The 27,211-nt window shown below is 41.8% G+C and overlaps 2 protein-coding genes across 8 annotated transcripts; one reads left to right on the top strand and one right to left on the bottom strand.

Moving 5' to 3' along the window:
* Nucleotides 1–2,605: 2,605 nt before the first annotated feature.
* Nucleotides 2,606–27,158, bottom strand: PTTG1 (PTTG1 regulator of sister chromatid separation, securin). Of its 5 annotated transcripts, none has more exons than XM_086759032.1 (6): nt 27,139–27,158; nt 5,667–5,778; nt 5,176–5,354; nt 4,159–4,252; nt 3,158–3,307; nt 2,606–2,763 (listed from the first exon to the last, which is right to left on the bottom strand). In XM_086759032.1, the coding sequence occupies exons 2-6, from the start codon at nt 5,746–5,748 to the stop codon at nt 2,681–2,683; spliced, it is 588 nt and encodes a 195-aa protein (XP_086615158.1). In that variant the 5' UTR covers nt 5,749–5,778; nt 27,139–27,158; the 3' UTR covers nt 2,606–2,680. The 5 variants fall into 5 exon arrangements, with proteins under 5 accessions (XP_086615158.1, XP_086615157.1, XP_086615155.1 ...); XM_086759031.1 differs by lacking the exon at nt 27,139–27,158 and adding an exon at nt 26,897–26,917; XM_086759029.1 differs by lacking the exon at nt 27,139–27,158 and adding an exon at nt 6,616–6,805.
* SLU7 (spliceosome associated SLU7) lies at nt 6,943–20,606 on the top strand. Of its 3 annotated transcripts, none has more exons than XM_086758912.1 (16): nt 6,943–6,980; nt 7,550–7,726; nt 8,359–8,512; nt 8,781–8,861; nt 9,449–9,613; nt 11,464–11,529; nt 13,112–13,159; nt 13,671–13,802; nt 14,069–14,166; nt 15,566–15,633; nt 15,816–15,955; nt 16,892–17,053; nt 17,483–17,587; nt 17,771–17,845; nt 18,101–18,205; nt 19,170–20,606. In XM_086758912.1, exons 2-16 carry the CDS (start codon nt 7,563–7,565, stop codon nt 19,347–19,349), a joined length of 1,743 nt encoding a protein of 580 aa, XP_086615038.1. In that variant the 5' UTR covers nt 6,943–6,980; nt 7,550–7,562; the 3' UTR covers nt 19,350–20,606. The 3 variants fall into 3 exon arrangements, with proteins under 3 accessions (XP_086615038.1, XP_086615040.1, XP_086615039.1); XM_086758913.1 differs by having other exon boundaries at nt 6,980–6,999; XM_086758914.1 differs by lacking the exon at nt 13,112–13,159.
* Nucleotides 27,159–27,211: the final 53 nt, after the last annotated feature.

The following is a 27,211-nucleotide window of genomic DNA, read 5'->3' on the forward strand; positions in this document are numbered from 1 at the left end:
ACTCAGACCTAACTTTGACTGGCTTGTCTTGCTTGTCATCGGCTCTAAGAGACAGCATTAGTGGAAAATCAGATGAAACACCCAAAAAAGGATCCTACAGAAAACGTTCCTCTGCACCCAAAACACCCTTTCATAATTTTACAGAAGAAAAACTTGAGGGTGGGTGAAGGAGAGGTCACAAAACCCAAGGACACAAACTCTTCTTTTTCCCTAGACTTTGAAAGAATTTAACAATTTAAGCAAAACAAGATTAACACTAGTGTGAGCCCATTTAGTTTATTCCAGCATTATTACCTTATGTTCTACCCTGCAGCAGCACTTACTGTCATGCACACAGACCAGCAAAGGTCACTCACACTGTGCTTTCTGCACACCCGTTCCACTGTCCCCACAAGAATGAAATTTTTGGGCTTCAAGATCAGAGTGCATCAATAGCAAGAGGCCTATCTGAATCATTTTTACAAATGCTATACAAATACTCATGCACTGTGGTATGAAATCATGCAACTAGCAAGCATGTTTTAAGTGTTTGGACATATGTGCACATATATACAAACATGGGGACATAGCGCAAAAACTTATCTCTGGAGCTTCAAATAATAGATCTAGGTGCTTGATCACAGTGGATATTTTAAATCAACCATAAAGAATTATTTCTATGATTATAAACTCCCATAACATGCAAAGCACTGGTGTCTCTCTCCAAGTGAGATGTCTGTTTGCAGATACAAAAAGTTACAGCCTACGTTTATGTTGCTTTAGTGTCATATCTCTATGGTATCCCATCTCACATTACCCGGTGTTTTGCATACCAATGACTATTTTTACCTCTGTGGCTGCATAACAAGTGGCCACATGATGGCACTGTGTAACCAGTTTCAATGCCTTCATTACAGGCCTTTTTCTGTAAAATTGGGGTTGGACTGTTTCCTCCCAGCTCGTTTAAACTGGTAAATACACGAAGTCAAAGAAACATGCATTTTGTCACTTTCTTTTATAGTTAGTATGGCTTAACTCCTATGGCTGGTAGACTATACCCATCAGACTTCCACCTCAGCTGAGATAGCCAAGTTACCTCAGAATCACAAACTATTAAAATGCAATTGAGGATCTGCCAAACTCTGAAATCTCTATTTAGAATTTCCTTACTCATTTTTTCTATTTAGTTTCCTCTGAAGTTTTTAAAATTTCAAACCAAAATTTCAAACAAGAAACCGGAGATAAAGTAAAGACCAGTTATTGTATAATTCCTTACAATTTAACACCTTGGCTGATACCCTGGCAAGTTTGAGGAAGAAACAATGAATGTCTGTTTTCACTTCATCAGATGTCTGATAATTCAGAAACAGCAAATTTCTAGTCCTAACAGACTGAAGGTCAAAATTTGCAAAAGGACAATTCCCAAAAGGCCCATCTACCTCCTGATGAGTAAAAAACCATTAAGGATGGGAAACGTGTTGAGGAAACGTCCAAAACTACAAAACAGTGAAAAATAGGTATTCGCTGCTCTGCCTGTTCCCCATTTCAAGGCTAAAATAAGCGTTCATTATTTATGTCAGCACAGGAGGAGAAATGCATTCCTTTCAATACCTGCAAACCAGACAACCTACTGGAAAACACAAGGGATCCTTTGTTGCCCGCATTTTCAGTTTTCCTAGAAATAGTGGCACAAAACAAGTATGGTTACATGTTCATATCTTATCTTCACATCCAGTCAGGTCGCAGTCATGGCATATCTCCAAGAAGCAGAACTGTGGGATACAGCAGTGACCCACACCAAATTAACTCCGTTACTTAGCTAGAGTGTTTTCATCTTTTAGTCAACTTGCAATCATTACAGCATATTTCTTGTTACTTCAGACACTACTGTTAAATGTGAGCTGAAAAGCTGGTATTGCCCCAGCCTGAGCTGCCTTCAGCTTTTAGCTCATCCTTGACATGAGTCGCAATGTGGTGCCTGTCATCGAACAGAAAGGCTGCTGTGTTCTGACTAGATCAAAGTACTGCCCAGGAACTATAAAAGCAGTTTAAAGTGAAGGCTGACCACCTCTACAACTGCCTTCTTATGTGATAAAGAACTGGGGTTGAGGCCATCACAATGCAAGAGAAAAGATCACTGAACCTGCAAACTTATGATTTGAAGGATGGGATTCCACCAGCCTTTCCTCACAGAACACAGACAGTACCCAGCAGCGAGAGCCACAAAGTTTTGACAATTAAAAGTAGTCTACAGTTGCATAAGACTCCAACATATACCATCTTAGACAAGATCTGTGAAGAGCAAACAAGTTCAAGACAGGAAAAATGCCAGGAGAGTACTCGCTCTAGTACTTAATTTACACTAGATGTACAGATTAATTTTAAACCTTTGCATGTTTAATGGGTAAAGGATAAAGTTATGTAAGCATTGAGGTCAGAATGGCCTCTTAACCCACCATGATCAAATCAGCAGGTACTAACTCCTAGATATAGTTCACAACAGTGAATTTAGTCTTGCTTAGAAGCTTATCCAGGCTTGATTTAATTGCTTGTCAGATAGTCTCCTTTTCAAAGCACTACTTCACTACCTACATCTTGGGTCTACTGAAAATAGACAAGTCCAGTATTATACAGGTTAGATTAGCCTTTATTAAAATACAGAGCTAGAACTTTGAACTCAATAGAAGCTTCAGAATATGCATTAAAGGTCATAATTAGGAGGTGGCATGTCAACAATGATCTCATCCAGGGTAGCAAGGAAGTCAGCTGTTGATTGTAGCAGCTCTGAAAGTTAGAAATAGAGCAAATCAGTTTCTCATGAAACTCAGAATTTATGCTCTCTAACACAGGCAAACTCCCAGTGGATTAGCATAAGCATCCTGAATGACTAAGGGAAATATTCTTTGATTGCATAAACCAATTCCACCTACCTGATCAGTTAGAAATGCAATGCACTGCAAGAGATCGCTCAGCAACACCACTTGAAGACCACTACCTGTACTAGCAGGGTTGACCAGTTAGATGCAACTTGACTATTCACCAAAAGCTGTTTAATACTAGTGCACTATTCTGGTAGTTAGGACAGCAATGGCAGTTCACTAATGCAGTCAACTATCTTCCCTCTCAGACCACTAATGAGCACTGTACATACTGACACTCGTGCAAAGCTTCCACTTACTGGAGTCCCATGAAGTCTCTTCGACCTTCACAGGTGAAGGAACCATGTTCACACATCTGTCATATGTCCTTTCAAATATCATGAGGGGAACACCATGCAAGTCGATATTGCTTATTTTGAGCTCTTCAGGAAGATCAAAACTCTCAAAGTCTGTTTGAGAAAGATACACTTTAGTTTAGTAAGAATGTTACGGTAGCCTGGGAACTACAAATTCTTCTAGATTAAATGAAGCAGGAGCAGTTCCAAAATAACACGATTCAGTCACCTCTTATGGGGTATTTATGTGCAGTTACACTTTAGTTGTCCATAAAATCCTATATACTAACACTTACCAAAAGACTGGGCTGCATAACATAACAGCTAATGTCAAGCAGGAGCTTTTAGTAATTTCTTTCCAATCACTATACTAAGTCAACTTCATCAAGCACAGCACACACGTTTCAGCGGCACTGAAGCATTCTTTGGTACAGTAGTTTTTGCACACTCACTTCCACATGAACTGGATGGTTTAAGGACACACTTTGAAGGACTGAGATAGCACAGCCCATTGCAGATATTCTAAGAACAGCTTTAGAAGTTTCACCTTCAACTATTACAGCCTACAGCAGTAGGAATCTCTTACAAATTGCCATCTTGGCATACACTCTTAAGAGAAGTCTGTTCTTCAGAACTGCTTAAGTATTGCTTTGAATACTGGTCTACTAGCTGCCATTTAGTGAATTAAGGGGCTATAGCATGGTTATTTGGAACTAGTTTCCTGCTACCATAATAATGGACTCAGACTGCTACGTATCTGGAGCACAGCTGTTGCAGTTAGAAATATTTAAACAAGAATGAGATGGTGTTTCAGAAGTAGCAAGTACCCACATGTTTAAGAAAGGACTCCTGAGAGATGCAATGCTAGTTTGTTTGCCACAACAGCTTGGCCAAAATCTTACAAGAATGTCAACACTCATGAAAGCCTGATTGTTTACTTTAATAATTACATCAATAGTTCTTACCTCGAGGGTCAAAAGGAAACATATTTTCTATTTCTGGCCAGTCTTCTTCAGCCACTGAATCACAGGTTTCTACTCCAGCAGTCTTTTCATTAGTCTTAAAAAGAGAAAATCACATTATTTGAGCTACTGTAGTTTCCCATTGTAGTACCTTTGCAGTGGCTTTCCTGTGCTATACAAGTCTACAGCCAAGAATGCCTTACAGTCCTCAGTTGTACCCAAATTCTAATACCTTTAACATAAATAAACTGGAAATTGACAAATGCTTCAGCTGAGTTTATGCAGTGCAGTACTATACACAGTGGCAACAAATCACTGCACTAGAACATTTAGACTCACAATATTAAACTCCCGATACTTAACAGGTGAACAAGACAGTAACTCAGGCTGTTTTCTCTAGAGTCACTTCTTTGCCATTAGGTACCCCCTAAGCTGTTGTACTCCTTGTGCCTATGAAGGTGTACTGGTTTTGGCTAGGACAGAGTTATTTTTCTTCCTCGTAGCTCATACAATGCCATGTTTTGGATTCATGATGAAAACAGTGTTGATAACACACGGCTGGTTTAGCTATTGCCAAACACTGCTTACACAGCATCAAGGCCTTTTCTGTTTCTCACCGTCCCACCAGTGAGTAGCCTGGGGGTGCACAAGAAGTTGGGAGGGGACACAGCCAGGACAGCTGACCAAAGGGATATTCCATACCATATAGCATGTTAGGCAATGAAAACTGGTGGGGAAGCTTGCCAGGGTTGCCATCACTCGGGTACTGGCAACTCATCAGCCAGCTGGTGGTGAGACATTGGTTCTGGTTTTCTTTGAGATTTTTTTAATTACTAAATTGTCTTAATGTCAACCCATGAGTTCTCACTTTTACCCTTCTGATTCTCTCCCCCATTCCACTGAGGCAGGAGTGAGCAAGCAGCTGTGTGGTGCTTAACTGCCGCCAGGGTTAAGCCACAACCGGAGGTAAACTATGCATTCCCTTCCCCTCCCCGCCACCAAGGATGGTGTTGTACCTACTTTGTTTGCAATGCAAGGCTGACTTTTCTGTCTCATCTTCTCTGTCTTGCTCATGACTCCTGCAGTTCTATTCACATTTCCAAGAGCCTTTCTGACAGAGCGAGGTGTGACTGGAGATGTACTGAGTGTTTTTTTAGGAAGTGGAGTGTTAACTTGGGTTCTTTCAGATAAGATTTTTGCTGGAAAGGGGCAGTGGGAAGAAAAAAAGCAAACTTTAGTACCATATCAACCCTAAAGCTTGCTTCAGTAAGTGCACATGCTGGAAAACTAGGCATCATTCAAAACATCATTACTCACCATTTGTAAGTGAGGAGCATAAGCCCCATCAACAACAAAAGCCCAGAGTTATTTTCATTCTTATAGTAATTGACAGGCTAGCAGAATTTATTAGATAAGAATAGAAATCTATTACTGTTCGAAACAGTGAACATCAAAGCATGACTTATGCACTTCACTTGATCCTCTACTGGCTTAGGACAGCAGATACGCACAAGATCCTGAAGGCAGTCTTAGCTGACTCTTAGTAGCATCAACTTCACCATTCTCCTTATCAATGAAGATTAACGTTGCCATCTTCAGGTTGATGAGACCACTCTGGGAAGTCTATACAAGAAAAAGAAGAAACAATTCTTGTCATTTCTTCCACTACAGCACACTTTCTAAACAAACTACATTAAAGACAACCTAGCTGCCACATGCTAGTCCCTAGAGGAGGGGAACAAACATACACTTCACACCATTTCATAGTAGCTTCGCTATGGACCCTTATGTTTGAAAGCATTATTAGTGCACACAGTAGGCTCGTGGTCCCAAAGGAGCTTGTGTGAGTTTGGGGAAGTAGCAAGATCTCACTAGCAATCCTACACAGAGAAATGTAGCGCCTTTGGTTTGCTGTCACTTCTTCGTAGCGTTTTACTGTTTCCTCAGTACAAGAAAAGAGGACATCACCTAAGCCTAGCAATCCAGCCCTTAGTTCAGCTTGTAGCACTTGAGCAGCCAAGAGCAATGCCAGTTATTTTACTAACAGGGACATTTTTTCACTAGAAAAAGAAGCCATTCGAGGACACTATACAGATAGATCACTTCACTACTGTGAAGGCCCATCTGAGACAACAGGCCAGAGCACTCCCTCACACTGTTAGGAGCACCCAGGCAGCTCCCACCCGGAACTCAGCACTGCCATTAAGCAAGTGGTGGGCAAGCAATTCCTCACTCCAGAGGAGCCTGCAGAAAAAGCTGCTTTTAAATCGTATAGTTTGAAGTCAAAAGCTCACGCACAAAAGTCAAAGCCAGACTCACAGGCACAGGTGCCAGCACTCCCCTTAATTAAGCCGTCTTCCGGCCACAGCCCCAGGAGCCCCCTCCTGCACCCGGGGCAGATCCCGCCTCTGAGCGGGTAACGCCAGCCGCCTCCCCACACTCACCCAGCCGAGGGCTCACCCCGAGGGCCGCCGGCAGCCCCGAGCGCTAAGGCACGACAGCGGCACCGACAAGGCCGCGACCCAGACTCGCCCCGGGTCACACCGCCGAAACGCTTTAAACCGCCTCCGCGCCGCCCATTGGCTGCTTCGACTAACGCTCAGCAGCCGATTGGCTCAGCAGCGTCGCCTGCGCGCCGCCTCACCGGCTCCCCCCGCGGCTCCGGCCCCTGCGTTCCGGGGTCAGCCTGGGACCGCCCCGCAGGCCCCGCCGCCGCGTTGCTATGGTGACGGCGTGGGGCCCGCCCCTGGCGGCGGAAATCCCGGGCGGGGCGTAGCTGGAGGGTTGGCCGCGGTGCATTGTGGGGCGGCGGTGCGGCCTGGCCGGTAAACAGGGGCGGCAGAGGTACGGGGTGTCCGGGGGGGGTGGCGGGGATCGGCTCCCCGGGCGGGGGGTGGTCGCCGAGCACACGCTTTGGGCTCCGAGGAAGTGTCTGCGGGCCGGGCCTGGGCCCGGTAGGGCGCTGCTCCCTCGCAGTCGCTCTCTTGCGTCGCCTTCGGGGTAGACGTAGGCCCAGGGTTGCGCGGGGCCGCGGCGGGGCCTTCCGGCAGCCCCGGCGTCTCCGCGGGCCCTGTCCGCCCGGGGCGGCAGTGGGTGAGTCCGCGTCCCCCTCCACGGGGGCGGGGAAGGCCCGATAGCGTTGTTCTGGCGCTGTGTGCAGAGCTGCCGCTCGTCCCCATCGTGTGTCACATTGATTAGCGAAGAGGAACATTAATAAGATCGGGGTTTTTTTCAGCACTGGTGCTTTTTTTTTTTTTTTTGTGGAAAGATGTACGTTAAGGATGCATAATACAGCGTTACTGGTTTAACTGAATAATACAAAGCCATGTTGAAGAACCATGTGTCAAATGGTATTGATCTCTAAAACTGTTGTTTTTTTTTTTTTCTGTTGCAGAGGAAAAAGCAAAATGGCATCAGGGACGGTAACAAATGCCACTCCCTCAGGAGGATCAAATGACGTGAGCCTGGAGGAACCGAAGAAGATGACAAGGGAAGACTGGAGGAAAAAGAAGGAATTAGAAGAACAAAGAAAGCTGGGAAATGCACCAGCTGAGGTGGATGAAGAAGGAAAGTAAGTTTTATTAAAGCTATGGTAACTCTAAAGCTGTTGTTTAAAAATGTCTGTTTTCCTGTGGTGATTACAGAATAATCATGAGGGTGATACGTGCGTCGTTGTAGAAGTAAATAGTTGAACTTGGTGAATTTCCTTTTAAGATTCCAGTCATCTTCAGAAAACATGTTTTCAAAAAAAAGTATAGGTTCGGTGTTTATCTCCTGAGGTCTACCGATGGTGCTGCTAAAAAGTGCTATCCGTGTGGCTGCTTACCAGTGGTATTTTTAAAATGACCAAAATATAACAGTGGGGAACTCTGCTGTGTACCTTATCTGTTCCCTCTCCCTTGCTTCTGTAAGGCTCATTGCTTCTGAGGAGAGAAGTGTTACAATTTTTGTGCTTGGTAACACTGCAGAGAACAAGGTATTTGTTTTGGAGTCAGGAGTTTAGGTGATTTAGATGGCAACAACATCTCAATGAAAGTCTGAGTGTATCCAGTTAAACTAGAGGTTATCTTGCAGTGTATTGTAACCATTATTTTATTATCACTCCACAAGTGCTGAAATTTAATGTGAGAGTTATTTGTTAGGCTAAGTTGTTGTGGGTTTTTTTTCCTATGCCGTGTATTTATTACGCAACATCTTTTACAGAGATATCAATCCTCATATTCCTCAGTACATATCCTCAGTACCGTGGTACATAGACCCTTCTAAAAGACCTACACTGAAGCATCAGAGACCGCAGCCAGAGAAGCAGAAACAGTATAGCTCCTCAGGAGATTGGTACAAACGAGGAGTTCAAGAGGTATGCAAAATGTTTTTGTTATAAAGTAAAGATTTGGTTGATTCTATAAGGAAATAATTTCTGGTTACATGTTTTTGAGGGAGACAGGAGCTGGAAATTCTTATTCAGCAAGCAAGTTGCAGTATTTGATAATAATAAAAATATTTATTCTGGGTTTGGGTAGACCACGCACACATTAGTTGTATTGCAAAAGTGAATTAGTTACTGGGGACACGTGTGTGAGTCTTGCCACAAGTTTGTACAACACTCTCTTTTTTTTGTTGCTTAGCATGCTGTAGCAACTAGATATCGTAAAGGAGCTTGTGAGAACTGTGGTGCACTGACACACAAAAAGAAGGACTGCATGGAGGTAAACTTTACTTTTGTTGATGTTTTAATTGTTTTGAAAACAATGTGAATTCTAATCTTAGTGAAAAATAGCTAGCTATAGATAAAAATTACTATTTTTCAAAAAGCTGCTTTAAAAAAAGGTTACAAGAATTGAAAGGTGGCTTGAAAATTTCTAAAGAAATTGTTATGTAGGAAAAATTAAGAGAAAAATTCTCCTATTCAGGGTTTTGCTCATCAATTCTGTTTGTGATTAAGTGCTGCAATAATAGGTGAAAATATTTAGCTCTTCAGGTTGATTTGCTTTAACTCAAGTGCTGCTGTGCCTGTCTTTCTGTTTCATGTCAGCTAGAAGCCATCCCCAGAAACTCTGTTTTAATTGCTTCCTTAAATGTGGAAAATAGAGTTAGAAATTGATGGAGTTTGGAGTAAGTTGCACGACTTTAAAAGACAGAAATGAACTGCTTGCATTTTTGTACAATTCACAGGCTTGTAGTACGGAATTTAACTGGCTTTAGAGGAGCTCGATTGATAGTGGTTTAAAAGGGACATCTGAGTGAGTAACATATTTTAATCTAATGGACTGATCCAACCATTTTGTCCTTTCAGAGACCCAGGAAAGTTGGAGCAAAATACACAGGCATGAATATTGCACCAGATGAACACGTGCAGCCTCAGCTGATGTTTGATTATGATGGAAAGCGAGATCGTTGGAACGGGTATAACCCAGAAGAGCACATGAAGATTGTAGAGGAATATTCCAAGGTTGATTTGGTATGTAGGTGCTGTGGTTTACTGGGGAAAATTTCAGCCTGTGGCTTGGCTTGTGCACTGTTAGTATTAGACCTTGTACTGTACTCAGTGAAAAAGTGAGGTGGATTCTGTGTTTGATAGCAAACTTTGCTTAAACTGAAAATTCAGATCAGAACTGGCAACTGAGTATGGGTCTGCACAGTAAATGAAGTGTCTCTCCAGGTGGCTTAGTTTTTAATAGACAAGCCTTACAATTTATTACCCAAGATGCAAACTGAATTGCAGGCAAGAAAGAAATGTATTATCTAGCTGTATTAGAGCTGATAAATCTATATATGGTTTGTGACCTCATTCGTGTCATTTTACTTACAAATCCTTTTTGTTACCATGGTGGAACAATGAACTATTTGTACATGTCTCTGTGCAGATAGGCACCTTGCTGTTGCCGGTAACTTTCTGTCTGTGTGCACCAAATCCACGTGGACACTATTAACTTTTTAGAAGGAAAAAAAAAAAGTAGGTCACTGCCTTGGCTGGATGTTAGGCCAGTTCCAAAAAGTAATTAGCTGCCTAACTGACTCCCTTCAGTGCCTGGTCCTCAGTATTTTCCTATAATGCAGAGCAAAGCTAACGCTAACTGTGATCTAATCAGGTGGTTGGGGCTGTTCAGCCTGGAGAAGAGGAGGCTCCGGGGAGACCTGATAGCGGTCTTCCAATACCTCAAGGGGCCTACAGGAAAGATGGGGAGAAGCTGTTCAGTAGGGCCTGTTGCGATAGAACAAGGGGTAATGGGTTTAAATTAGAAGGAGGTAGGTTTAGATTAGATATTAGAAAAAAATTTTTTACAATGAGAGTTGTAGAGCACTGGAACAGGTTGCCCAGAGAGGTGGTGGAGGCCCCATCCCTGGAATCGTTCAAGGCCAGGCTGGATGGGGCTCTGAGCAACCTGATCTAGTCAGAGATGTCCCTGCTTCTTGCAGGGGGGTTGGACTAGATGACCGTTGAAGGTCCCTTCCAACTCTAACTATTCTATGATTCTATGATTCTTCTCAGTAGTATCCAGTGAAAGGACCAGAAGCAGTGGGCACAAATTGAAATACAAGAAATTCTGTTTGAACCTAAGAAAAAAAAATGTTCTACTGTAAGGGTGATCAAACAGTTGAACAGCTTGCCCAGTAAGGCTGGGAAGTCTCCGTTCCTGGAGTAATGAAAACCTGCCCAGACATGGTCCTGGGCAACCTGTTGCAGGCAAGCCTGCTTTGATCAGCGGGATTGTCCTTGATGGTCTCCAGAGGTACCTCCAACATCAACTGTTCTGTGGTTCTGTGATGTCCAACACATACAAAAATTCACTACATGCTGCTTTAGAATCTCACTTGAGATGCTAGACTTTGGTGCTTCCTGGATGAACCACAAATGCTTGCAGCATCAGTCATGAAGTACCTTAAGCACTGAAGTTCCTGACTAGATTATGAGGGCGCAATAATAAAACATACTTGTTCTTAATCACTGTTAAAATAAGCTGTTTCTTAAATTAGGATGCTTGTAGTAATTGTGTAGCTTCATAAGCTCTAGTAACCTGTTTTATTTAACAGTGTAATATAAAGTAGTAAAATGGTTAGTGTACATATAGCTTCCTTTCCTTGAAGCTTAAAAAACAGTATGGGAAAGCATAGGAGCAGAGGAGAGACGCTCTAGGCTGCTGATTTTTTACAAGCGTCTAGAGAATTAAAACATCTTTTTTTTTTTTTTTTTGTAATAAGGAATACGTTTTAAATGACAGCAGCCACCAGATATGCTTATGATAAGTATTACTACATATTTGCTATTAAAAATAAATATTAAAACAAATGCATTTTCATGATACGCAGGCCAAACGTACATTGAAAGCCCAGAAGCTTCAGGAAGAGTTAGCATCAGGAAAGCTGGAGCAAGTGGTAAGCAAAATAAACTCTAATTTATTTTTGTTTAGGCTGAATAAAATGCAATAATTACTTCTACTCTCTGTTTTTATTCTCTATACAAGGTCTGCTATGGGTTTTTATACTCTTTAGTAATATATAGACTTTGCTAGCACCAGCATGTTCTGTGTCACATTCAAAAATTTGAAGCATTTTCTTTCGGACGAGAGTTACTTTGTTTTTCCATTGTGGGCAAAAATTCTGTGTGATTATTATTCTTGCTAAAATTAGCGACGTGAAATTTTTGGTCAGAAAAACTTGTATGCCATGTAGTAGCTTTCTTTATGTACTGAAACGTTTTGTTGTATTTAAAGATTGTTACATCTGACAGATGTTGAGGTCAAACACTATGATGTGACTGTGGATTGTTTTAGTAATGCTTAGTATAAGTTGGAATAGGAAGGTATTTTCTGTCTTTTAGAAGCAAACTTGTTTGTTCTTCAGTGCTATGACTGTTTGCAGTGTCTCTGGTTATTTGAAGGCTGAGCGTGTGTATTTCCCTCTGGCTTGTAACTGCAGAGTTTGCATCTGTCACTAACTTCTACAAGCTCTTCTTATAAAATTCTAATTTTAAAAGACATTTCTGATGGTATTCTAAGTTTATAAAATGAGGAAAATGTAGAGTCTGCTACTGGTCAGAAGTAGGTTTTTTTAATCAATATGGTAAGAAAGAAAACGCCAAGCAAAAGGCTGCATACGATTGGGCCTCCATTTTCCAGAGGCAGTCTCGCTGCATTTTGTCACTAGATGGCAGCGTGAACTTAATCTCCAACCCAGCACAAACTGCAGCGTTCTGGCCTTCCCAGTAGGAAAAGATTCCTTCTCTTTTCGATGGCCGTTTTCATCACAGGTCAACATTATTAGCTTCAGAGACTTGGTCCTTACAAAATGGAGCTGAAAGAAGGAAAGTCTGTTTGAAACATAAAAACTGTCTCTGATGGAGGGGACCAAGAGTGATGTCAATTTGCATAGTCAGTGCTGGCCAATTTGCTGGCCAGTCTTCCAGAACTCGCAGTTGTTTTCATCTTTACAGCTGCAAGTATTCTCAAGTTAGAGGCTAAGCAAGTTAAAAAATAAGTTCTGGCTATGTTTCTCCAGATTAAATTATGGCTTCTGATTCATGCTCAGTATTCCTGTCAATCCTAACTAAATACTTGCGTATGCATCTTTTCTTAATTTTTTTTTTTGAGCTTTCAGAGTTGAATCTTGGTTATATTTGCATGATATGAAATATTTTAGTTTAAACCACTGGTGTTCAAAGGTATAGCAAGCTCTAAATAACAATGACAGTTCTAGAATTGGCTGTTCTTGCAAAGGCTTGGAAATTTAGTTGGAAATACAGTGAAAAGGTCTCCAACATGCATTTGTATAGAGGCACTTACAAGCTCTTTCCTAGAATACTCAAAATACAGCAGTCTTTGTGCATTTTGTGTCACAGGTAAATTTGTGTTTTGCATTCAGCATCAAAGTTCTGCCTTGATTGCTCTTTATCTCCCTGCCGTCTTTCCTCTCTCTACTATCTTGTCTTCTCTGCTGATGTGCTCTTTGTTTGCTGCAGAACTCCCCAAGACACCAGTGGGGAGAAGAGGAACCAAATTCACAGACAGTAAGATGATTACGTACTGCATCGCAACATGGGCTGAAGAAAGCACCTGTAGTTAGTGGAACAGTGAAGCAAGGGTAGCAAAAGGGTTTCAGCAATGTTGGGTTCATGCCACTGGCTGCCTGTTCTTTTGAGCAGAGGTTGTTGGATTTCATAGAGGGGGTTTTGATTTTGTTTTAACTCCTGTGTGTTGTCAAACCTTAGAGATGCAAGCAAATAACTAGTTTTTAATACACGGTATACTCTGCCCAAGATAACTGTTTTCATAATGTTATCACAGTTATGTTTTTGTAACTGTTCCCATATGAGGAAGTGGAAATCCTTTAACAAGAGTATTGCTGAAAACTGATGAATGTTAGATTAGCATGACAGCACTCTTAAGCCCAAGTAAATGATGCTAACTTTTAGCTACAGGGATTGCAGAGTTTTTAGTGAAACCACTAAAATCAGTTTCTTATAGTTGTCTCTAGAGTGACTATCCTCTTTTATTTAGAAATTTTTCATTTCTTCTCAGGAAAGAGATCACAACAGTGAAGATGAAGATGAAGATAAATACGCAGATGACATTGATATGCCTGGGCAGAACTTTGACTCTAAAAGACGTATCACCGTTCGAAATTTACGTATTCGGGAAGATATTGCAAAAGTGAGTAGAGAATTCTTTACAGGTGTTCTTTTGTATTGACGAGAGTTAATTTCAAAAAATTGTATGCTCAGTTATTAATGAGTTTGTGCGTGGGTGTTGGAGTTTGAGGGTTAAAGTCTGTTCTCAGTTCTATTGCCACTTGTGTTATGACTTTGTCAAGGTCGTCATTTTACACAGATACACCTTTTTAAAATGGGGGGATACTATAGTAACTTTTTTAAAAATCATAAATATCTAATATCTTGTATGCTCTTTTCTTTCACTAGTACTTGAGGAATCTAGATCCAAACTCTGCTTATTATGATCCCAAAACAAGAGCGATGAGGGAGAACCCTTATGCCAACACAGGGAAGAATCCAGATGAGTAAGTTAAGAGGGTCATGCTTGTGTAGCCAACAAAACTCTGCTAAAAATGAGATTAATAGTTTTGTATTTTCTTTGATCTGTATGTCATTTTACTAATTAATCTTTAGTCAGTTATGGATAGAACTAGTAGTAAACACAGAAAAATTGTTTTATTTAGCAACACTTAGTTCTAGTATATAAAAGTGATATTTTAGTAATACTGGCCCTTAACCTTCAGGGATATGTGCACTACCATTTTGTTTAATGATCTATACAAGGATTAAAACACTCTGCTGTATCTAGAGGTGATGCTTGTAAACAGTGATGATGTTTATTTAAAGTGTTTTAGTAACCAAATCTTAAACTTAATCCCTTGTTTGTTGGTAGGCATTCAGCACTGGAGACTAGCAGGGAGTATCTGTGGTACCTAACTAAATGCCTGAATTAGGAGCCAAAGCTCCTCATATTAATGGAGTCTGCATAGAAAAGACTATGAAAAAAAAAAGCTTTGGCTTTGTCTAGATAGACAGCTTTAATTAAAGAATACCATAGGCTGGCTTTTTGCACGTAAGGCTGTCTCACTTAAAACCTGAGTCAAGCACTTCAGCTGTGCCCCTGCCGTGACCTGTGTAGTGCTGTGGACATACAGACAGGCTGTGAGTAGAAACATTTATTTAGAGTACAGTAATTGGATTAGCTCACTGCCTGAAATACAATGGCAGTGGCTAAATGCTAGCAAATAATGATCTTTCCACCTCTCCTTGCCCCCAGGTAGAATAATGCCTGTCAGTTTGTTGGGCTTTTTTTTAAGATCCAGATGCTTTCAGTTCTCTCCAGAGTCATAATTTGACCTTTGTTGAATCTGTGTTTCTGCCATAATTTTACAGATTAAATTTTTTAGAGAGAGAGATGAAAAGAGTGGAAAATTGAACTGTTAACATTTTTTTTTATTTCCAACTTGTTTCATATACTCATTGTGAATCTCTTCAAGGGTGTGCAAAAGGTAACTGAGAGCAGTAAAGCTATTACCAGGCTTTAACCCAGTGAAATACACTGGATCTGGGCGAGAGGAGAGATTCACAAATCCAAAAGATGAGAATCACTTATTGTGCCGTTAGATCCAAGCTTGTCTCATGGTGCTTGGTGTCCCAGACAAAGCTCCAGGTCTGTGGCGTAAGAAGTTTCTGTATAAACATAGGCAGCCAGTGTTCTGAGTTGCCATCTAATACTGTCATGACTCTATGGGGAGCCTAGGCTTCCATTTCATGTATTGAGTTGAATGCTCCTTCCTCTCCCTCTACTCTTAACTCTCAGGGCACAAAGGAGAATTTTAGCTTTGCTGCTGGTGTTCTATGATTGCATTTTAAGGGAAATCACGTTACTTGAATGCTAAGAATCATATTGTTCTTTCCTTGCAGAGTTGGTTATGCAGGTGACAATTTTGTTCGCTACACTGGAGACACCATTTCAATGGCACAGACTCAGTGTAAGTGGGTTTGGTTTTTTTTTTAAGGAAATGGACTTAAACAATACTTCTTTCTGGCAAAAGAGAAATAAATCTTTTTAGATTGAGGCTTTCTTTCAAATTACTACAGAATTAAAGATCATAATTTGAACGCATGTGTCAGTTTTAGAATAAATACTGAGTGAAACCTCTTCTATACACAGTGTTTGCTTGGGAGGCTTACGACAAAGGCTCTGAAGTTCATCTTCAAGCAGACCCTACAAAATTAGAGCTACTTTATAAATCCTTCAAAGTGAAAAAAGAAGATTTCAAGGCACAGCAGAAAGAAAGCATCCTAGAGAAGGTAATAGAATTTGGTTTTATTTAATAAGAATTCTGTTGAGTTTGAAGTCTGCGTCTTGGGGAACAAGTAAGATTACTAATGCTATGTAAAAATGCACCAGCTGTTCTCAGCAGCTTAGATTTATAAAAATATTTTAATATCTGTACACACTATCTCATCAATTGGATTATGTTATTTAATATAGGAACCTTTTGAAGATCTGCTGGTATGTCTTTATATTACTGGGAGCTCTTCCCTTAACTGTCAGAATTTCTCCAGTGAAAAATCTGACGGCATTATGTAGGAGGAGTGGGAATTTAGATTTTTTTTTTTTTTTTTTTTTAATAATACAAGTGCTTGAAAAAATTCTTTTGCTGTTTAGAAGTGGTATCTTTTGTAAAATACCCAAGTAACTGTCTCCCAGAATTATTTTTAAATTTTTATTTTCTCTTAAATGTGAAAAGCAGAGTTTTCAGACTCAAGTTTTGGGTGCAGTCTTCTAGATAAATGCTTATTTTATATTTTGCTACTAGTTTCTTAAACAACTGATAAAGAACTAAATAATCCGCTTAGATTTTAACCTTGTCAACATTGAAGTTTGGAATGGGACAGGAGGTACTGCTCTGGTTATACCAGAGCCTTTTCTTTTGGTCTGAAAAGTTTTCCTGCTTTGAGTGAGGAATATCACTGTTGTAACCCTCCAGGCATTAAAAAAAAAAAAGAAACCCCCAAAAAACCAAAACAAACAACAAATAAATAAAACCCCAAAAACACCACAGTGGCCATAGGAGGAGATGTATTTGTCTCTTAACTATTCACTAGCGATTAAACTGTCTCCCATCCACTTCTTTTGTGTTTTCTTCAGAAGGTACTGAAGGTGAAAATTTTGAGATACTAATGACATAAAAGGTGGGGGTTTTTGCAAACTCTTACATGTCGTTTCTATATACATTTTAGTATGGAGGACAAGAACATCTAGATGCCCCACCAGCTGAACTGCTCTTAGCTCAAACAGAAGACTATGTGGAGTACTCTAGACATGGAACAGTCATCAAAGGACAAGAGAAAGCTGTTGCTTGCTCTAAATATGAAGAGGATGTAAAGATCAACAACCATACAGTAAGCCCTAGCCTGTGTAAAAATTATTTAAAAATGAGATTCCTTCCTATTGGAAGGGAATGAGGTATGATAAGATACAGTACAACATAATTAATACAGTAAATAAATTTCTCCTGACTCAAATGTGACACTCTCCCTTTTCTAAGGATGAATTTCAAGTTGTCATGGTTGCAATGTGAGTTTGAGGAGTTGCGATGGCAATCTTAAACTGGAGGGGAAGTTACTGTATTTCCCTTCAACTTTGAATATGAGTTGACCACATCCTGTTGCTTTTCTCTTTTTTGAAACTACCTGTAAGGTTAATGTGAAATTGAAAAAGAATTTCTTATAACTTTACTAATCAGGATGTGACCTCAAGAATAAATTGCAGCCTGCCTCTTACAGGAGTTATCATTGTGGACATAACTGTTACGGTGCGTTCTCTTGCAGTGCATTTGGGGCTCATATTGGAAAGAAGGCAAGTGGGGTTACAAATGCTGCCACTCATTTGTCAAGTACTCATACTGTACAGGAGAAGCTGGGAAAGAAATTGCTGTAAGTATTGTCTTATTTAGTCATTTGGAAAGAGCTAAAAAGCATTCCTCTTCCTATCTAAGTTTTAGACTGCTTTGATTTTTTGGAGGGTTTTGGTTGGGGGGGGGGGGGGGGGGGGGGTTTGCCCTTCCCCTTTCAAATGTGCTTAGTAAATAGGTATCCTTCCTCTTCTCCATTGCACAGAACGCTGAAGCAAGCTTACTGGAAGAGCAACCCAGGGAGGAAGAAAGCATGACAAAACCCAAAACACTGATGGAGGTAAGTTGTTTCCCTTTCTCAGGAAGGCAGATATTTTTCCTCAGCATTTTAAGAGATGGAAAGATATGTGTAAGTACAAAATTAGGTAAGTCATAATGAGTCTGAAAATTATTAGACTGCATTATTAGACCATTAACATCTCTATTGAAAACTAAGCTCTCAAATAGCATTAATAGATGCATGGAATTTAACGGCTTGAACATTACTAATGTTTGCAAGTTGAATCTTAACTATAACTGGTTTTCCACCTTACAGATCCACCAAGAGAAACAGAAAGAGAAGAAAAAGAAGAAGCATAAGAAGAGCTCAAATTCGGATAGTGAGGGTGAAGAGAAAAAGAAGCAAGAAAAACTTAAAAAGGTGCACTATATTCTTCAGTGGCTTTGTGGCAAAAAGAACTTGAAATATGTTTTACAACAATGTCAGTTATATGAAGCCTGTAAATGCAGTTCTTGTGCCATCCTGTGGGATGTTTTTTGATGCTAATTTTGAATTAAATTTAAAATTCTGTTAGATGTTCTAAAGTACATTCCCTGTTTCTCAGGCAAATATGCAATAAATATTTATTTTTGGAAGACTTAGTTTAGAAGATTTAGAACACTTCCTTTCTAGGCACCTATTACAGCTGTAGATCTACAAAAGATATTGCAGAACACAATGATTTGGGTGTTGAAGAAAGATGAGAGATCAGAGGCACTGTGAAAGCTTAACTTAGCACTTTTTATCCTGGACTTGGGCCCTGTCTCACAATTGATGCAGTAAATCTGTCCGCCAAGCTATCTACTGGCTGCTGCTGAAGAGCCCTTCCACAGGCACAGCAGCCTGCCTCTGGGTATTCAGTGTGAAACTAATGTTCAGCTATGGTTGATGAAAGCATTGTACAAATGGAACTTCTTTTCAGTAGCAAGAAGGAGCAACGGTAGTACTTTGAGGAATGGGATAACACCTATTTCAAAAAACATTGGAAAAAAAAAAAATACACCCTGACTGGAGGAAAAAACCAAACCAACAACCAAACCCAAATCCCTAAGATCACATGCTTACATTTTAGGTAAAGCCAGTGAGTTTCTTTCTTGATTTTGGCAGTTGGAAAGAGATTAGAGTAGCTTGCTTGCTGAATACCATTTTACCATCATTTGATGTTAAACACTAAAAAAAATGAGCATAAAATGTGCTGAAGGTGGGGCAGACAGATGTTCATTGTGTATCCCCCCGTTTTGCCTGCTACTTGTTCGTTGTACCAGAATCTAATACAAACTTACATTGCTTTTTTTGCTTAACTTTCATTGTGGGGTTTTTTCCCCCCTCTTTGCTTGCACTTCAGGCACTAAATGCAGAAGAAGCTCGTCTTCTCCATGTTAAAGAAATCATGCAGTTAGATGAGAGGAAAAGACCGTACAACAGCCTACATGAAACCAGGGAGCCAACAGAAGAGGAAATGGAAGCCTACAGAATGAAACGTCAGAGACCTGATGATCCCATGGCCTCTTTTCTTGGACAGTAGGCACGGTGAAAATCATTCCAATACACGAGACTTTTTTCATATTTGCTTACAAAGCTGTAGGCACTTGCTTGCCTTCCACGTGTCAAATAGGTGCCAGAAATAGCAGAGACCTTTCTTTGCACCAAAGAAGTTGGTGAAAACTTCTTTCAACAGATGTGAAAAGTCCAATACTTACAGCAATTCTGTGTGTGTGTATGTGTACATATACAGTCACAAATATATATACACATACATATATATAATATTATATGTATATGTAAAATACATACACCTACTCTATAAATTCTTTATTGGAAGATAAAAGATCTGATACTGGCTGGAATTCTAGTTTTGGCCAACTGATGTATGCATAAAGTCATGATACGTTCCGTAGAACTGACTGCTCAAAACAAATGGTCAGCAAGTGTCGCTTGGAAAAAAAGTTGTTGAAAAAAATTGGATACAGCTACGGAAACCTTATTTGTAAAGGGAGTTGCCTATCACGTTTTAAAAGGAGAAATAGTTTCTTTTTTGGTCACTTTTTAGTAAGTATTTTGGAACATCATTGCTTTGTATAATTTTGGTTAAATTAATGTAAATGTATTTAATGCTGTCCAGCCTTTTGAATGAAGAGGCTAGGAGAAGCTGACTGTAGAGCTTTTAAATTCTAATTGTGTTTCTGCAGATGTTAAGATATAAATTTCAGTTGCAAAAATCTGAGTTCTTTGCTTTTCTGTTTGATAACACTATTCATTTTGCCCTTACAACTTCCAGAATCCTGTTACGTGGTGTAGCACCAAGTGTCAGGCTCTAATATCTTGTGGTAATGTGAAGCAGCATCTGCTTTGTGTTTGGCAATATTAGTCCTTAAACTGGGAATTTTCCCCTTTAACTATTAAAAGTTGAAGGAATGGGTGAAAAACCTCACAGCATGACTTTAGAGTTGGCAAGCTTGAGAATTATTTCTGTTACGGCTTAAACTGTCTTATTAAACATGGCTTTTATAGCCATATTTAATGGGGTTATATTAATGGTATGATGAGGAAGACTCTGTAATCCTGGCTTTTCTTAAAATTAAGAAACTGATTGCGATTTCCACTCTATAAACAATGAAGGAAGTTGAGTTACTGGAAGAAAATCAAACAGTATGTTATGCCTGTAATTTCCACTTGTAAAGCTGGTTTCTGGTTTTTATTGGGTTTTCTCCAAGTGTGCTTCCCCTTTATTTTTGTTACAGAAATGCTAATTCTAAATACAGACTTTATTTTATAAAGCTTACACAGCTGACTGTGGACTTCTATTTTATAAAACAATTTTAAAATCTTCCTAGCACTTCCAAAAAAATACAGCCAACTACTGAGATCAGAGATCTGGAGGTGGAGTTGTTAATATAACCAAATAGCAGGAAGGAAAGACTTTAAACAGTAGAAACCAGCTTTTGCAGAAATTACTTTTATTTTTTCACAAACAATGTGGATTTAGACAGTGAGAGGTGGAAAAATATTAGGGATATAGTTTTCCTTCCACTGTATTAGTGACTCACGTTCTCTAAGCTTCCACATCAGCTCATGCCTTGACCTTTCTAGGTTACGGATAATTTCAAGGGAAAACCGCTCTTTTCCACAAGTAATTACGTACAACAAACAGGCACTGAAGTGTCATGTGTATGATTCCACGGCTGCTTTGAGGATTGAGCGTTTTAATTTACCATACAGAAATGCTAATAACGGAAATACTGCAATGTAGTGCAATCTGTGATATTCTCATTGATTACCAAAATTTTAGGTTTGGTATTTACTGTGTTCCAGAGATCCTGTGGTATGACCTCTCCTTGGATGGCTGTTCTGAATTAGCTTAGCTGTAAACTATTACTCTTCTCAGGGCTATAACATCTGAGGTTTTGGCCAGCATACCTCCAGCTGCAGAGATACCAACCGCTGTTGTCTCAGTCAGTGCCAAGTTCAGTTTGAGGGAAGAGATGTCAGAAGGGTCCACGTTATCATTTCCCTGGAGCTATTTAGACACCTTTCTGAAAGTAGCCAGAGACTGGATTCTTGATAGAGTAAAGGAGGCAATTCAGAAATAAAGTGAAAAGAGCGATTTAGAATGAATACCAAATAATTCACCAGTCTAGGCAGCCTGTAAAGTTCAGATTTAAACTCTTTTTAGTGAGTATTTTTCTTACATTCAAGAGAGAAAAAATGGGGAGAGAATTCAAGGTGCATGTATTTTAGAGGCCACTGTAACATGTTCAGTGCTACAGAGAGATAAGTTTATTATAAACAAACATACTGTATTCCACTTTAAGCATGCTCATGTGGATGGATTTTCTTTTCAATGACTGTACGTTACTTTCCAGCATGCCCTGTCTTGCTCTGCTGAGAGAGAGCCTGGGAGGAGACAGGCCGGTGTCCTCTGCTGAAGCAGAAAGGCACCTCCAGGGGAAAAAGGAATTAGTAGTGTTTTATTCAAAATACTGTTCCTTGAGCTTGTGAATGACGCAGAGTAGATTTCCTCTGGATCACTCTCAACCGTTAAAGAACAAATAAAGCTTAAAAAGTGCTGTCCTATTTATACCATAAAGGTTAAATGTTAGAGAACATTGTGGATCTGATCATGAGGATTAATTTTCCTCCATCTGCTTCCTCTTGGATTTGGCATGCAATATGACTGCATATCCAAAGACTGCTTCGTACTGCACAAGAAGAATTTTCCCTTTCTAAAATGTGCTTGAAACAAGTTTGTAGGCTAGCTTGGACAACAAATGAACACAGAATGAAAGTGAGCCTACTCTAGCAGAGGCAGTTGAAGTTGAGAACTCCTATTTCTTGCATGCACAAAGAAGAGGAGGCGAGAGGAAATTCCTTAGCCTGGTAACACTGACTGTTCAAATTCTCAAATCATAATACATGACAGACACTCCCAGCACAGTCAGAGTAGCTGGATCTTGCCCTTGACAAAGCTCAAAAATAATTTTCTTAACTCTCTTTTCAACAATTGTTTCAATTGCCTCAAAGTTTTTTTATCCTGTTAAGCACTGGTTAGCTGAGCCGTACTCGGTCTGCAAACTCTGCACTAGCCAGCTGATTTGAAGACATTTGCATTTTTAAAACATGTAGATTAAAACATTCTCATTTATTTTTTGTTGAAAAGTTTAGTATTCTGTGTTATCTGTCAAGGCATGCCACAAGGCAGTTTTTACTGTCTTCACATTTCTTTGTAATTGGATCTTTATGGCTTTCCTGAGTGGGTTACTGAAAGGGATGCACTGTTCTACACAGGCGTAATTGTTTGTTTGGGGGATCAGAAAAAAAAGCAAGAACGCCAGCTAGCTAGTAAAGGATGAAATGGATGGAGTTCAACTTTTAGGAAAAAGAAAAACAGAGGACAGAATTCTCTGTGCCCACTAGTGCCTAGTGCAACCCAATAACTGCTGTTTTCCATGCCGCTTTGGGGTATAACTTTAATTACTCCAGTCAGGCCAAAACACTGTGGCCTGAACAATGTGCAGGCAACTCCTAATTGTTTTGTTGTCTTCCCTTTATGCAACAAGGGAAGAGACAGAAATACCACTCTAACTTAAACTAGTTATTTTACATGAAACAAATTTGCTCACGTCTCTTAGAGAAACCCACTGGGATGGTAGATAGTGATGATTTTTGCTCCTGCAAAATGCATTTCAGACCTCAGTGGAACAGAGAAAAAATTCATTTTGCCTAAAAAAAACCTTGCTCAGTGGATAGATTAGCAAACCCAAAATTCCTAAGCTACAAAGTCTTAAAAGCAAGTCCACTAATTCCAAAGCATTTTAGAAACAGCCTCCACCCAGCCACTCATTGGCACTGCATCTGGATCCGCGCACAGTCCTTGGCCCGTTGCTCTATAATCTACCGCATCTCCGAAGAGTGGGACAGTTTTTCAGATGCATTTACTTCCTTAGCACATCTGCACATGCATTTGTTCTTGATTTTTGATATAAAGCTAAGAACCACAAATTTGGCTCCAACACCTCCTCACAGCACAGGTTTAACCCATTGCTCCTCTCTACTGACAAGCTGCGATGCCGTACACTAACGGTGCACGGGGGAAGCGGGTGCTGGAGCGCAAGGCCTGGGGTTGAAGTGGCCCCGCTGTAGTGTCCTGTTAGCAAGGCGGCTGTTAGGGCAGCAGGGGGGAAGGAGTTTCCTCACACTGGCATTGCTCCTGGTTCCGCACACCCTGGTTGGGACGGGGTTATGCCTGCATGAGACAGCTGGGGGAGGAAAATGGTGCCTTCAGCTGGCTTCTGGATTTGCTCAGCTCTCCCTTCCTGCTTTTACAAGCCTCACGCTGGGCACACGCAGAAGCAAAAGCGCTGGGCTGCAGGTTTTAACACCAGAGAGGCAGCACAGCCCCACAGTAAATTCTGCTGATATACTGACATTTTCTCACTATTTTAGAAATAGCTGAAAGACCATTTTTAGCACATTATCAATTCTCTGAGAACAGAAAAGCCAGCTCTAGTGCAAAATGCTCCACTTGTAAAGCAGCAGCAGGAGAGGGGCTTTTACCTGTAGCTATTACTGTCTGCACAGACCATCACTGACTGCTCACATGCACACAAGTAATTTTTCACTCATCTCTGGGCCTGCTGCTTTGCCCTGGAGGACAGAGGCACTGTTCCGTGACACGGGTAAGTGACATTTGTCACATTTGGCTTTCCTGGCTTGGGCAAATGCTGCCCGTGTCCCCAGGTACTGGGATTGCTGCTGCTGCTACAGACTCCAGAAGTGGGGCTGGAGATTTTTCTATTTTGGGAAATACAAGGCATTTTCAGAAGAGTCTTTTCTTGTCTAACTATGTTATTAGATACCTAGGCAGGAGCCAATTGTCAAAGACTGCTGAATTTCACTTTGAATTGGAAGGTGCATGAGACAAAAAAAAACCCAGCCTAACACATCTGCACTGTGCTTGCTGTGGCTCGCCGGTGCTTGGGCCAGTTCCCACTTCCCTCTTCCTAAAATAAGCTCTATTTATTTTTATCTTAATGGGTCAGGACTGCAGTTCCTAAACAGAGCTAATTGTCTCAAGGGCATCTTTTAAGTTTAAACAGAGATTTGACTCATTTTTATGGGGGCTTTTGGAGAGGGACAATCACTCTCTGAAGACGGCTCATAGACTTCCAAATTCCTTTTAGGCAAAGCAATAAAAATTACTCAAGTCACCAGTCCATGCTAAGCCAGGAGGCCTGTTAGGTAGAAAAACGTCTTTTTCCTCCCATTACTGTCTCGCAAAAAACCCCCAAAGCACCTACGCTTATCTTTGAAGAGAGGTGCACTTTCATTGCCATTGCCCAGCGCAGTAAGGCTGTTATTTTAGGCTGCCGCCAGCCTCTGGGTGAACTGCAGCTATTTTGGCGTTTGCTGAGTCATTTTATTTAGTTACAAAGTCATTGCTGCAAGGTCGGTGCCTGTAACGGTAAAAGGCACTAGCGCTCACAAAGCAAACACGGGAAAATCCTTCCTGGCTGGGACGCTGTCCCAGGGCAGGGGCCGGCCATCGCTCACCTTCAGGCACTGGCCCCTGCGCTGGAGATGGCGGCACTCCAGTGACAGTTTTTACCCTTAGGTGCTGGATGATGCACGTTTCCCTCGCCACGTGTTCCCCAACAAGGATGTAAAGCCCCAGTGCTTTGTGCTGGGGACTGCAGGGGGACAGGACCACGCCAGCCAGGAGCAGTGCCCAGCCCCGGTGAGGCAGCACCCCCCGGGCTGGCGCGGGCAGGACGGCGTCTCTGCCGAGAAGGCAGCGCCACAGCAGGCCCCAGCAGCCCATCGACCGTGGGGACTCGCACCCCCAGATCCCAGCGGGGATCTGCGAGGCGGGCAGCAGCCCGAGCCACCTTCCCCGTGATCGATGGTGAAAAGCGCGTCAGTCACGGCAGGAGGCTTGTGCTAAAACGCAGCACAGACAGGACACGCTCTCTTGTAACGCTTCCCTGCAATATCTAGCTGGAAAAAAAAAAAAAAAAAAAAAAAAGAACTGAGAGCTGAGTCTCAGGGCTGCTGTGTTCCACTGTGAACAGGCAGTTTATTGATTTAAGAAAGCGTGCTGCCAAACATGTTCTCCAGCAGAGCTGTCTGGGACCCCGGGTGAGCTCGGCTCGGCCTTGCAGCAGACATATTTTCCATCTGCCTGGCAGGAGCTTCCCTGCGCTGCCTCTCCCCATGCTGCCGAACTAGGTCAGGCTCTCGCTGCCTCCAACACGCCACGGATCCGGGCACAAAATCACCAGTAACTGCTACTTCCCCAGTCACACCTTGAATTGCCCAGCAGGACCGCTGTATTTCCAAGCATCCTTTCGTCCCTGGCCTCTATTGCACCCATCCCAAAACCCTGGAGCCCCAGCACAGCTGCCGTGGGGCAGGTTTGGAATAAGCTTAAGGTCTTTTTCTTCCCAACACTGTTAGCGTCTGAGGAAACCACTGTGACTTCCCAGGCTGATCTGACTGGCACCCTGGCAAAGGCCACAGGAAGTTTTCATCCGGTTTTGTAGGAAACCTGGGGCAGGACAGGGGCACCTGCTACGCCTTGAGCCTTCTGGCTGACTCCAGCCCCACACCCGGGCCAGAGGGGCTCTCCAGGAGAACTGGGCTCCTACAAACTTTATGGAAACAGGCAAAAAGTGAGAATTCATGTTTGACCGATCACCAGAGCAGCCCCAGAGAAGAGCAGTTCTGGGAGCATCCGCACTTGTGCTCACCCCAGTGCTGGGGGAGCAGCGTGGCTGCGGGGGGTCAGCTCCCCACAGGCACACCAGAGCTCTGCAGCTGTACGGCAGCTTTCCGAAAACAGCCCTTGCCCTAGTGAAATTTAAGGTGATGATTGCGTGGGTCTGGGGAGAGGGGTGTTCTCCTGGAGGCTGTTCAATGGCTGGGAACATCGCCGAGCCGTCGGGGAGCTGGGGGCCGGGACGCTGGCTCTGAAGGAGCCCTGCGGGACCATCAGCACAGCACAAAAACAGCCCAGTGCTTCCTGGGCCAAACATTCCCACCCCTCCCAGGAGCAGCCAAACTGATTACAGCTCACAAAGCAGACTGTGTACATACTTTATTTTTACATTACATCCATTCCCACCATGTTCCCACAGCAAGTGCAGGGGAAAGCTTAAAAAAACAAAACAAAACCCAAACAGCTCCGATAAGGATGAATTCTGGCACAGTAAGGAACGATACTTCCAGCGTACTCCCAGTGAGCTGAAAATCTGCACTGAGCAGAAAATATTTACTGGCTGGAGAGCAGCAGGCAGGGTCTGGAGCCCTGCCACCAAGCACACGCCTCTCCCAAGCCTTGTGCAGGATCCCGGCTGGGGCAGAGCGGGAACCACACACCCACAACTGGGACTCGCAGGCTGCGGCCAGGAGCATCCACACCCACAGGGCATGGGTGATGATGGCCTCAGGGTCACTGCTAGGAGAAGGGACAGGGATTTACTGGGACTCAGCCCCTCTGTATTGGCACAGCTAACTGTTCACCCTGCGATCGCTGAACTGCAGGTTCAGCCACCGCTTCCAATGTTACTGCCTTACCTTAAGCAATTGCTGGGGCTTTGTAATTACTTTGCAAGCTTAAAACAAAATCCCAACCCTTTCCAAAGACAGAAGTATTCCCACTCTGTCATGCCAATGGCCAAGTCTCCACATTTTGTCTTGCGCATCCACCTGAAACAGTGCTGAGAGGGATGTGCAGGTTCCTCTCAAAATCCGTATTTGTAAAGCTGCTGCTTCATGACAATGTCCTTTACTTCAAGCCTGCAGAGATATGCCATTACCTGTTTGTCTAAATTGTTTGAGAAGCGAGTTTCCACCCTTAGGACAAGATCTGCTTCCCTTGCTAGTGCTCCA

This window comes from Chlamydotis macqueenii, chromosome 14 (genome assembly GCF_036417535.1).
Source record: "Chlamydotis macqueenii isolate bChlMac1 chromosome 14, bChlMac1.mat, whole genome shotgun sequence".
NCBI classification, from domain to species: domain Eukaryota; kingdom Metazoa; phylum Chordata; class Aves; order Otidiformes; family Otididae; genus Chlamydotis; species Chlamydotis macqueenii.

Bases quoted from the DNA above. Each gene is read 5' to 3' on its own strand.
- SLU7 (XM_086758912.1), top strand. From the start codon at position 7,563: ATGGCATCAGGGACGGTAACAAATGCCACTCCCTCAGGAGGATCAAAT. The intron at 13,803-14,068 runs GTGAGTAGAGAA...TTCTTTCACTAG, and splicing joins TTCGGGAAGATATTGCAAAA to TACTTGAGGAATCTAGATCC. The intron at 14,167-15,565 runs GTAAGTTAAGAG...CTTTCCTTGCAG, and splicing joins ACAGGGAAGAATCCAGATGA to AGTTGGTTATGCAGGTGACA.
- PTTG1 (XM_086759032.1), bottom strand. From the start codon at position 5,748: ATGGCAACGTTAATCTTCATTGATAAGGAGAATGGTGAAGTTGATGCT. The intron at 5,355-5,666 runs GTGCGTATCTGC...GCCCCTTTCCAG, and splicing joins AAGACTGCCTTCAGGATCTT to CAAAAATCTTATCTGAAAGA. The intron at 3,308-4,158 runs GTAAGAACTATT...TTTCTCAAACAG, and splicing joins GTTTCCTTTTGACCCTCGAG to ACTTTGAGAGTTTTGATCTT.